At 46.4% G+C, this 12,419-nt stretch overlaps 1 protein-coding gene across 2 annotated transcripts in view; it reads right to left on the reverse strand.

The window, feature by feature from the left end:
- LOC120895470 overlaps window positions 1-12,419 on the reverse strand; it is a 78,187-nt gene that overhangs the window by 36,428 nt on the left and 29,340 nt on the right. Inside the window, exons 3-5 of one of the 2 annotated variants that reach the window (XM_040298903.1) lie at window positions 3,471-3,989; window positions 2,647-2,787; window positions 2,273-2,371 (exon numbers count right to left, since the gene is read on the reverse strand). In XM_040298903.1, the coding sequence (XP_040154837.1) occupies window positions 2,273-2,371; window positions 2,647-2,787; window positions 3,471-3,915 (685 nt within the window). In that variant the 5' untranslated portion in view covers window positions 3,916-3,989. Of the gene's footprint in view, window positions 1-2,272; window positions 2,372-2,646; window positions 2,788-3,470; window positions 3,993-12,419 lie in introns of both variants that reach the window. The other variant, XM_040298901.1, reaches the window with a different exon arrangement.

Below are 12,419 nucleotides of genomic sequence, written 5' to 3' on the forward strand. Positions count from 1 at the left end.
GGCCTGCGCTCGTTTAAAAGCGCCGTATCTAATGGTAAGATCCAGCCCACCGGTCGGCACAAAACAAAAGCCCGAAAACCCCCTAAAGGCCCACCTCTGTACCGGGTACGGTTGTCCTAATGTCGGGATGGGAGGCTGCTCCTGCCGCTCCAGGCACCAGACAACATCATTGAACTAATAACAACACTTTGAGCCTGTTGTGTTGTTTGGTTTCGGAAATTGGGCAGCTATTCTATTCTACAAACCCTTTCGGATTCACCCCCGAAGCTCAGTCAGCGCGTTAATTTGTCATAGTTAAGTTCCCGTTGGACTTAGGAAAGACAGCTGCGAGCGAATGAAAAGTGCCTCCAGATGGCACGATGCTACGGGGTAAACATAATCCAAGCCGTGTGTTGTTTTCTGTGCTTCAAAAAACTCCTCACCTTGTCGGGCACATGACGCCCGGTGACGGTGTAATGTGCCGATTAATGCTATTTATTGTTGAGCTTTTATTCCAACAACGGGTACGGATCGGAACAATTCACCCCAACACGGCACGGCAGCTTTTATGAGGCCCCGTTTGTTTCGGCGCAAACGGTCGCGTGTGCAGCGGTGTGTATCGCGGTGTGTTGTGTATGTTGTCTTAATGCGGTTAACGAAGCGAATTTAACGTCTCCTCCGCTTGCGGAGTGTAAAATACTGTGCACTGCGGCAAAAAGGAAAGGCTCACCGGAAGGAAGCAAAGATGGACTGGCATAGGAAAACACACCGAAAAGTAGGATTTTGGGATGGTGTTTTGTTCTGGAGCAGCTTGCGCATGTTAAGCGGCACAATTTAACGAAACAAACGGTATTGGTCTTGGTCAATGGCCCCAGCCGACTTGCTGTACCGAATTGTTTGGCGGCACGACGAGTACAATGGCATCAGTAATGGTTTAAATAGCTGGATTAGTAACTCCATAGGTGATAGGTACTGTCGGGGAGATTTCTGTTCCATTAAAGTTATGTTCCATACAGATGGCGCTAGTAAAAAATGCTTGTTTCTATAATCGAACCCCATTTCTCATACTAAATTGCTGATTGAAAACCAAATTAATCGAACCTTTCCTTCCCTTATTGATTCAAATAAATTACCCACGCAAACAGTTCGCTAATGGTGGCAAATGTATCACCATTATTCTATCCTCATCCCCTGGAATACACACACACACACGCATCGCGTGCCGTCTATCACCATCTAATAAAGCAAATTATTCATATCGATCGTCCGATCATGGGGCATTAGGGAGCATAAAGCTCCGGCTCCGACGCCGAACTGCCACCGTTCAGTGATCCAGATCCATAGGCAACACGATCCAATTGCTACGAGATTTGCCAATTACTGAGCTAAAATGAAGGCACTGGTTCATTTCAGACGTGTCGGTAAGCTTCATCCCCAAGAACATGCTGCCCAAGAAGTCGGCAAATCCTAGTTACTCGGCTGTTTTTTTTTGTTTCGCTTTCCCTCTCCAACATCCATACCAAGCAGCTCCGGTCGTGGCATATGCTACTAGCCGTCGTTGCGTGCTAGCAAAAAATAGCAAAAAGGGTGTAATGCAATCGCCCATACGCTCATCTTCACCCACAGTGGAATGCAATCATGTAGTGCAGCGGCACAAGCGCGCGCTTCATGGTTCACCGTTTTCCAATTCGCGTTCCTTTTGTGTGCTGGCGATGATCACAGCAGAGTGTAATGACCAGTGTGCCCGTGCTGCTGCACCGGCCTGCAGCATTGCAGCACACACAGGTGAACTTTGCGCCACCACCGTTGGAGAGAAAGCCGGACAGGAAAATTGTAATTGATTTTAGAACGCGCGTTCTAGCCGCGTTTCGCTCGGTAAACTTCAAATTGAAATGCGCACCGGGCGATCATAATCACCGCGCGTGTGTATGTGTGTGCTTGCAAACATGTAGGGCCGGTCAACAACATTCCACCACCGGTCTGTGGAATTCGAATGCAGATGCATCATTTGTGTGTTGCCCGATGCCCCCCGTGTGCGCGAGCTGGCGGAAGCTGCTGGAAACAATTATGTTCCTTCCGTAACATTACACTATTCGTCTCTTTTTATGATGCTTAGTGATTAACTTTAGCTTGGCGCACGGCGGCCTCAACAAAGAACCGCCCAATAGGAAATACCGATTACGATTATTAGCGGCGAAACGACAACGGGGGTTTTGAAAAATGAAACCTCCCGTAATCGGTGGCTGATCGTTATTGTTGTGCTGCTCTCCACCGCTCAAAGCAGCCTACTCACCTCTAATATCGTCCACACAGATGCCGAGATCTTCCCGGTAGGTGCTCAGGTGCGGCAAACACTGGCACTTGCACTCGATGCCCGCATCCGATGACATGTCTGGTCGGTTTGGAGAGAAGAAAGAGGAAGGTTGAGATTAAAAAACAATTTAAAATAATAATCATTATACATCCCGAAATGTGTCGGAAAGCCGTTTAAGGGACGCCACATGAATGCGCCGAACCTGATGTCGAAAAATTGGGAGCAAGATAGATCACACCTAGCGGGAATGACGCTCGTTCGTCACGGCTGTTGCCGTGGCAGACACAAACGGGAGGGGACCCTAATTAAACTGTCATTTTGTTTGGTGTGCGGGGCCAGCAGCCGAAACTTACCGATTTCTTTGATGTGGTCCGTACTTCCGGGGAGTCGGTGGGGTCCGGTGGGCCCGGTACCGGTCCGATCGCCACCGATCGATAGTTCCGCCGTGCCGCTCGACAGCCCCACGCACGTATCTGTGTCACATTTTTCCGATTCTGAAATAGAGAAGGCAAAAGCGAGTCAGTTCAACTTGAGTGCGTGTGTCAGATCGGGCTGTTTTATTGCTCATTCCTGGTGGTTCCGCTAGTCCAATCAAACGTGGTGTTACCAATCGACGCGGTAAACATTTGCAGAATGGTGTCAATATTTGTCAATATTTAGAAAGCATTTCAATCGCCCTTTAAAGGTATGTTGAAAGGTGTGTGGATAAAAAATTTAAATGCAATGAGGGCTATTGGGTCAAGCAAACTAAGCATTGAAGTAACCTCAACCCAACAAAGCATCCAGCACCGGACCGGGGGATACATTGCATAACGACCGATCGCGTGCAGGGTGGACTCGTTTGCAGAGATAAATCAATTTACTTTTCTTGCCTTTTTAGCCATACAGCGCACGCAAATGAAGTTCCGAAATGGGAGCAAGTGCTGACCTCTGGCGGATTACTAAATCCAGCCACTGAAACAGACAAACGCCAGCTGAACCGGACACTGCTGCTGGCGCTGCTCCCGAAGCGTTGCGGAGTTGCGTGCAGAGCTCGCCGGTGTTGTCGCGTGCACCATTAACAGAGACGAACAACCAACAGCGTGGAATTGAATAAAAACGCAACACTACACCGCTGGTGACAACATGATCGGCAGGGTGTCTCACCCTCTCCGAGCCGCACCGAGGGCAAACTTACCAAATGTATAAAACAGATCACCACTGTGAAGACGCGTCAGGTTGGAGATCCGGCCGGACTCGGTGAGGCCACCCATTCGCTTGAACATGGGCGTTCCACGGCCGTACCCGGGCAATGGACTCTTTATCGGAGTTGCCGCCGCATCGACGAAGCCGCCACCGCCGCCGCCAGTCCAGCAGGTGAGCAGCGACAGCGACAGCAACACCAGCGCCCGCTGAAGATGGCTTTGCCGGCCGGTCGTACGTGTCGGTAATGCGGTGTAATTATCGCGTCCCACCGGGTGTCCATCCCGGCCGTGCGCCGGGTGACGGTATCGGCTGCCCTCGGCATACCTTTCAGGCGCGAGGACACGGCGCTGCCACTGCCTCAGCCGTGCCATGGTCAGCAACCGTTCGCTGCCGGCGGTGGACGTTGTAGCATGGTTCGCTGAACGGCCGGTGATCATTCATCTACAACCGAGCGATTCAAGCGGGAAGTGGAAGGGCGTTGTTCACCGGCGGACACGGGGAAGCATGCCAGCTGCTAGAAGAAGTAGAAGGAGAATAGAAGAAGAATAAATAAATGATCAGAACAATCCGAAAGCAGCGCATAAATAGTTACTGGAGTGGCTAGAAATTAGTTTCCCATATGATTACATCTGTTTAATTCACGTAATCGAAGATGGACGCGCCGGGATAAAGCGCAAAGCCGACAGGGCGGTCTCGACTCGAACAATGCCGTCCGAAAGACACTAAATACCGTTTTGAGAAGATAATTTAACTTCCATCAGCTTCTGCAGGAGTTGTGCTGCGTCCGGGAGGAGCCCGGGAAGGAACCTGGCGTTAACCTGGCCGTTACGACCCACCACTGGTTACGGCAGGTCGAAGGGGCCAAGTTCAACGAAGATGTATGTGCAAGTTGCGCGGTGTAGGATTGGTTTGATTAATGAATGCCCGGGCGCGTAAATCCAAGCCCAGTTGTAACCTTTCATAATTAGTCAGATGATTTGGCAAAACACGGCCGCTTCTTCAAGTGGAAGATCAGTTGGTAACACAGTGTATGTGTGTAGCGAAACTGCTTTACAGAGTCATCAATTTCCCGTCGAACACACGATATCTTTTATGGCAGCTGGACGGAACTCCACAAAAAGGCTGGGCCCGTCTGGGGCTGATGAACTTGTAAATCTTGTGCCAATTGCCCGCCAATCTGGCTGCTTTGGCTCGTTTGCCTCGTTCGGCTTCAAATTTAATGTGACCGATCTGACGCCGATATTGCCGACTTTTCCCAGGCCGCAACTGAACGTGTGAGTGTCATGCGGTTGGTGCGCTTTTTTTGCTTCCAATTGGTATTACCGATCGACCCAGAATCTAGATCAATTAAGATTATGTAAATATTAAATTAGGACCTCCAAAGGAAAGGCAGATTAAATCCATCCCCGGCCGGGGTTTTGATTAATGAGCAGCTGGAGAAGTCGAACAGTGTTCGAAAGAGCGGACAAGTGGTACAGTTAGTGGCGTGTTAGGAATGTTTCAAGAGAATAGGTAGAGCTATAATAAACAAGAACCAAACACACACAAAAAAGAGCAACCGATCAATGACTAGTTGTAAAATGAATCTAACCACCTGTTTAGGTTGTTAGGTTCTTTTTTTGTTTGTTTTATTTTCGATATGTTTGCGTTTACTGTCAACCTGTGTTGGCGTGCCAAAAGTGTGCCATCGTGTTTACCTTTCGATCTGACTGACGAACCTAGGAACTGTCGTGTAGCTGTCACTTTTCACACTGGCTACGATTTGTTTGAATGGTAGACAGATGTGAGTTAGTGGTTCAACTATTCAGATGATTGTTCTAGCATCGCTGGAAGCTAATAATACGAAAAGAGAGTAAGCTTTCTCTTATATGTAAATTAAGTTGGATTGTGTCAGTGGTCTGGATTGTTTGGATTGTGATGTTTACTTAAGTGGAACAAAATATCATTTAAAGCAATAATGATAGCTGAAAAACAAGTCGATCATTACTGTTTGTGATGTTTCACCCAAGGCTAAAGGTTAAATAAGGTCCCCTAATTAAACATCATTATGATTACTTATTATTTTTCACATAACTTCCAACGTAGCATGCATCTTCCACTATCGCAAGATAAAGCTGTAAACCAATTTATGTACAACAAAATTGCTTACACACATTAGCGCGATAAATCTGACAAGAGTTGACAAATTTCGGAAAAAACAACATGCGCGATTTCGTGAAAGCAGATCTTTCGCATCCGATTACTACCGTTTGCATAATATGCCGGCTGTTGATTTCGCAGAGCTTCTTCGCTCCCTTAATGGAGACACAAATTTTTGTTACCGATAAGCAAAACACCTCGGGCGAAGAAGGAACAGAAACTTCCACCAGCACGGGAACACGATAAGCTCGCGCACACGGAACCTGGACCGCGTTTAGATGACGCTGCATGTTCACTAAAAGCCCGCCGTAGGCTACCGTGAAGATAAGAAGTCATTAAAATATGTCAAACCTCACACGAACAGCCCGCGAGGAAAGAAAGGGAGAGAGAGAGATAGGGTGAACAAATGGGTTGAACTGGATGCTCGAAAGATGTCTGTGATCAATCGTATTCGTGGATCTCGTCTGTGTATATTCCCGACAAAGCATTATTGAATGATTTCACATTGACGCTTCGTTTGGTGGGGCCTTCGATGCCAGCGGCTAGATTTCACCTGCGCTCCGTACCTTGGAAGAACGGAACAACAGCACAATTAATTAGTATTCCATGGCACTGTACAGTTGTTGGGATCCGCCTCAAACCTGGAGACTGGCGAGCAGTGAAATAATATCATCGTGTAGTCATCATTTAAATTGGATCTCATCTGATTTAACGCATTTTCGAAGCAGTTTACGACCTGCCACCAGTGCGTTGATTGGTGTAAAGGGTGAGCAAATGATGAACGGCTAAAAAGCTCGCACAGCAAAGTGTGAGAATCGGGTGGTAGAGCCGATCGAGCAACAGGCACAATCGTTGGCAATTATCAAGACGAATCTTTCAATTTCTGGCTGGCGCCTTGGACGTTGCGTTAATTTTAATGGTAATGAATTCCGTGACGTTTTAACGAGATATTCCACTGTGTATTGATCGTGGTTGGGCCTCGTGGTGCATTGCAATTATATCTTTTGGGGCAAGACCGTTTTGCGATTTATATCCGAAACGGTTTAAATGTTTTGTTGTGTTTTGTGAGTTAATGGCTCTTTTTGGACATGGAGTGATTTAGTTTGGAAAAAAGGGCAATCATTCCTATGCTTTTTCATTTGACTTAACTTGCTTGAGCCTACATATAGGAGGTGATTTGAGAGTCCTCTTATATATTATTACATGTGCTAAATTTTAAATATCTCGTTACCCTTTTAATTACATTTCCTCTTTCCTAAGTAAACACAGTGTTATGAAAATGCAATTATCAAATAAGTGCTTTTCAAGAACTATCAAATTCATGAATTAGTTACTCATAATCAACGCAACAAATGTGTTCTTTACTCCACAAGTTACAACAATTCTTCGAAAAATACTTTGAAACTTAGAAAAAACTAAATAAAAAAACCTTTCACTGGAGGAAGATTACAAAACAACTTCCCATTAATTAGGTCATATCTCATCCTACAATCATTTGCCCAATCCGATACAAAAGGTGCTTTTATTTCTGCAAATTAAAATCACTTTCCCCATGGAAACAGGGTGGAGCCCCGTATAACGTCCTTCATCAACCGCTGAACTAAACAAGATGGCAAAACAAACAGCAAAACGGAACACCCTTAACAGCTTAACTTGCTTAACGACTTCGATGCCTTCCCGGCTGTTGATAATTTCTTCATTTCACCCTCACAAACATCAGTCAGCGTTTTAATAGGACGAAAGGGAGATAGATTTAAAATCCGATGAACGCCTCCATAGACGTTCTTGTTCCATCCTTCCTTCCATCACACAAAAGATTGAGATGATTGAGCAGTGGACAGGAGCGCCCACAAACAACCTGGACAGGAACAACGCATAAATTTGTCAACCAAACGTCGACGTGCGTCCAACCGACACTGTGACTGCGGTATGATTATTGTTCGAACCAGCATTATGCTGTCACCGAACATGGATAAGGAAACGCAACGAACATGGATAAGGAATCACGGGAATGTATAACTCGCCCTCTCCTTTTGTGTGCTAAATCTACGATCGCTCTACCGCTTGTTTATCTACCAACATTCCAATTTCCTGTTTGGCATTCTCTAGCAGCGAAGAAAAACAACAAACGGCCCTGCACAGCATCCTACATCGATAGCTGCCTCACATTAGCACGATTTGTTACGCCGGGCGAATTAAATTCAGTGAAAATTGCATACGCTTTCCGAGGAGTGAGTGGATCGTCACTACCACACCACCACAGCTCGATCATCATAATCACCTGACCGATAAACAGCAATTAATGCATACCCTTCATGCCGTTGACGGGCGTGCAGTCGATCGCTCGAGATGCATATTTATTCCAAGTATCGAGAGGCATGCTCCAACAAGGAAGCATAAGAAGAACATTCCATAGAAGGTGAGCAATTATGGAAAAATGTCCCTAGTCCAGTCCTGCTCAGGGTGTAGCTCATGCCAAGCCTGCACTGATCTGTTTGCCAAAGGCGTCTTCTTACCCTGCCCGCTCGGTAATGAGCAATATTGAAGACTAGTTTGCATAATTAAGTCACCTGCTTCGAGCGACATACCAACCGGGCATCAATCTCAATCCTCGGCAAGGATCTGGTGCGTTGGGGTTGGGCGCCTGCGTCAGAATTGAAGTCAGTAAACATAGTTACCCAAGGCAGGCATTTTAAAAGAAGGGGAGTTTCTTCATAACAGTGATTAGCTAGTGCAGATAGTTGCTTTATAATTAACATTATATTGTTCGTAGTAAACTGTTCATTAAAACAATTGGTTTGTGTTAAGTTTGCGTTATGCGATAAATAACTGAAATTAATTTAGATTAAGTTTGGACTGAAAGCATGATACTAAGAAAGATATTAATATATATAAAATCATTGATTGTTTGATCACTCCGAACAAGCTGTTTCTCGTTAGCTTTTCAAAGAAAATCAATAAAAAGCGATTTCTATAAATCGAAAATCGGCTTAAAACTTCAGAAAATCTGCTATGCCAAGCATGAATTCCTAGAATCAATCTATTCATCAGCTTATTTTTCGCAACACCAACAACTACAATAACATCAACATCAACAACAAAAAATGAAGATAAGCCTCCATCTCTAGCTCCACCTCTTGTCAACGATCCGTCAACGGCCATTAAGCGGGACCATAAAGGGACCCAGTGAAGCCACGGTAGCCGTCGACTTACTGCACCGATGCTAGGACAACTTGGAAAAAGCACTGGCTTCTGCAACGACGCCACTTGTTTAGAGGCTTGTGGTAGTTCCCCCGCGCGTCTCAAACCGCACCCTGCTTCACAGTGGAGGAACGGTTTTGATCGTCGTTTTATGTTCCGTTGAATAAAGTTAATTAGATCAATCGAGGACGCTCGATCGCGACGGCAAACAGGTTCTTCCCGCTGGATCATCTGGTTTGGGGCATCTGGGTTCTAAAAGGGACAGGTTGTGTGTTGCGTTTGTTGCCCTCTCCATCTCCGATACCGTCCATCCCGATTCCGTCCCATTTACTGCGGCTTCGATTTTCCGCTTGTGCTGATTGGAATTTTCTACACCTGCGTTCTACTCCCCACCCCAGGTTTCACCAGCAGACGTCGAACAGACCACAAATCGGTCAAACTCGTCGCTTTGGTGACAAGAGCTTCGTGCTTAGTGCAACCTACTACGGCCGGTGAGCGATTGATTTCATCGCATTTCATCGGCGATTCAGTTGATTGCGAGCTCAGGTTCCTCTTCTGATTCTCTTATGGCGTATGAAGTCACCGTACCGTACCGATTACGGACAGGGAACGCTTTGCGGTGTGAGTATGTGTGTGTGTGTGGAATTATCGGGTTAGGTTTTATTGGATCTTCAAACAGCGATTATCCCGTTAGCGGGCATCGGTTTGTCGTAATTAAAAGTAATTGTTATTAATTGTGTGCTGTTTTCGCGGTGGCTGCCGAGCGCCGACCAAGCGCTACAAATCGATTCCCGCACGGTGTGGATATCAACGGTGTTTGATGTCCGTTTGGAAGGCAGGGGGAATTCCGCTAAGCCGAGCTTAAGCATGTGAACAACGAATTGTTGGCTATGTCATCGTCATTATGTTGGAATGGTTTGCATTTTTGTGTAAGTTTGTGCTGAATGGAGAGATAATGCGTGCTATTTGTTTAGTATTTATAAGCTTTCTTTTAGGCTCTTTTTTCTATCAACTCTCTGAACAAATCCAAGCTTGGATCAAGCTTGGATTTTTACTTTAATTGATGGGTATTTTTGTGAATTTGCTATGAAAATGCTAAAATACTATCTTTCCTTAAAATCGTTACATTTTTAACGAGATCTATGTAGAAATACAACTGACTCAAACACTCTACTCTAACTCTTCAGCGAACTCAAGTTAGAACCAAAGAGGACGTTAATTTCCTTAAGATATATTTGTCTTAAATGCGTACATCTAACTCATTCATAAATTCCCCATAAACTATAACAATTCCTTCCTTTTTGGTACACTTAACAACATTTATCAATCCTCATTGTGCAACACCATAACTAACGAACCGTTTTCTTGCGCTGATTGCATCGGTACGCAAAGAATTTATGACGGTCCTAAACGCGCGCAAAACGCAACGCCCGCTTCTGCCAGAAGAAAAGGCATCCCTATCTTTATCTGGTTTATTGAAAAGATTAAAATATTACATCGATAAGTGGCGGAACACGAGCCAGCCGCCCGATGCGCTAACCTCCGTACCTTAATCCACCTTTACCCATCATCATTCGTTGCGGCGCGCGGTCGGCGATCGCGACTGCTGGGCTGATAATAATGCTCCAAACACCCAGCACTGCCACGTAGAATATTGGACGCGTTTTTTTTTTTGCTTTTTTGTGTGTTGTTTCCTCCTACCGTGCATGTGGCGAACGATTTGAAGTACCAACAGGCCGGCTAAAGAAGCACGGCACGGCTGGTCAATAATTATCCTGTACACGCGCTTAACTTGCGCTCGAGATGCCGGAACGTATCGAACTTTTCTAATCTTCAACAATTACCTCTGTGTGATATCATCGGGTATCTCCCCTTGCTCTGTGAAGCTTCCTTGCCGTTTGCCGAAGGAAGAAGCTACCGCGATGGTTTCTTGCGCTCCCCGAGTGGCGTAACAGGTTGCCCCACACTCACAGCCCCATTCTATCCCAGCAACTCCGCATGAATCTCGTCGATTTTTCCCCCCATGTGTTTTCCTTCTTTTGATGCCTCTTTTTTTTCGTTTGAAATGTTGTTTTGTGTTGTGCGCTCACACTCATACGGTGCGGAACGATTTCCTGACAATCTCTCCCGGGGCCCGGGGCTTATGGCAGGACGGGATTTTACGCCCCGCAGCCCCGTAACGCAGGTCCATGGTACACGGTTCTAGATTTACCGGTTTCTAAGGAGGTGGCAGGTAAGGACAAACCCTCCAGTCTCTCTATCGGTACCAGGTACACCGTACCCCGTTGGCCTACAATCGAGCCCTGGGAGTGGACGACATTATGTGTGTTTGCCCGTATGCGGCGCGTAAGTACCTATTGAATGGCCAACATCTTTTTGTGTTGTGTTGGCTGCGCAATGTTTTATCAAAGCTGCTAATGAAGATCCACTGGGGCGGTGCAACGGGAATCGTTTTTCAATCGATCCCGAGCCCAAGTGAAGGGACTTTTTCATCGAAGTTTCGGGACACAACTGGACAAAGAAAAGTGGGTTCGGTACGGGCACGAGATGGGCACGAGATAAGATGCCGGTTTGTCCGCGGGAGAAGGAAATCACGCTCACTATAAGGTGCGTTTTTGAATCGCGCTGGACCTCTGCTGCGAAAGGTTAAGTATTCAAGGACCCAACAAGGAATTCGCATAAACTTCTACAAATGATCTAGATGCGAGTGCGTGTGCTGTAATGGGCGCGTCCCATTAGGCTAATTTGTACACAACCCGTCTGTGTGCTCTTACACGCCACACGAGCAGCAGCAGCAGCAGAAGCTGCCCATTTTCGGCCGAGTCACGATCGCGCATTATCAATTTGTATCACTCCTAAACGCATTCCACAAGCACGGACCCACCGTATGCAAATGAGCCTGTTCAAGAGAGGCCGCCGTGCGGAAGCGAACAGTGCTCCAGTTTGGACGGCTAATTTCTTCCACCAACTCCAAAACGGCACACGATTGGAATGTGCGCGGGCTGCTGCTGGATCTCTTCCGCAGGGCCCAAGACGTTAGAAAGTGTCTTACTATTGTTGGGGAAGACAATCCCCAACTCCTCCCGCTTTACAACACAATGCACCACATTGATTAGTGTTCGGCATTCGGCGATCTCGCGTGCGCGCTTTTGATTGGAAATGTCAATTTGCTCGATTGACGGACCAAACAGAGGAGAGAAAACCGACACAAGGGATCGACCGAAATGTCAACCGATCGTGCCGAAACGCTTCACAATGGGGCGACTAATTTTTCAATCTGCTTGTGGACACTGAAGCGTTTGTTTGTATGCAGATTAGCGCAAAGCCGCCAGCCGGGGGGACTTTCACGCGGTGGATCTCTCAGGAGAGGAAACTGAAGTGATTGGACGATCGGTTAAACATTGTTGACGGGTGCGGGTCCGTTTGGTATGATAATTTAATTTCTCCAAGCTGCTCGCTGCTCCTCTGTGAGAAATCTACGCAGATGTTCCGGGAATTTCCCGAACCAAAGTGTTGCTTATTAACATGTAACGTACTTAAGAGCTTAGGACTTTAAGCATTCTTATGACGCGTTGAGAGTGTATGTTATGTGTAGAGTTTC

Source organism: Anopheles arabiensis, chromosome 2 (assembly GCF_016920715.1).
Source record: "Anopheles arabiensis isolate DONGOLA chromosome 2, AaraD3, whole genome shotgun sequence".
Lineage (NCBI taxonomy): Eukaryota > Metazoa > Arthropoda > Insecta > Diptera > Culicidae > Anopheles > Anopheles arabiensis.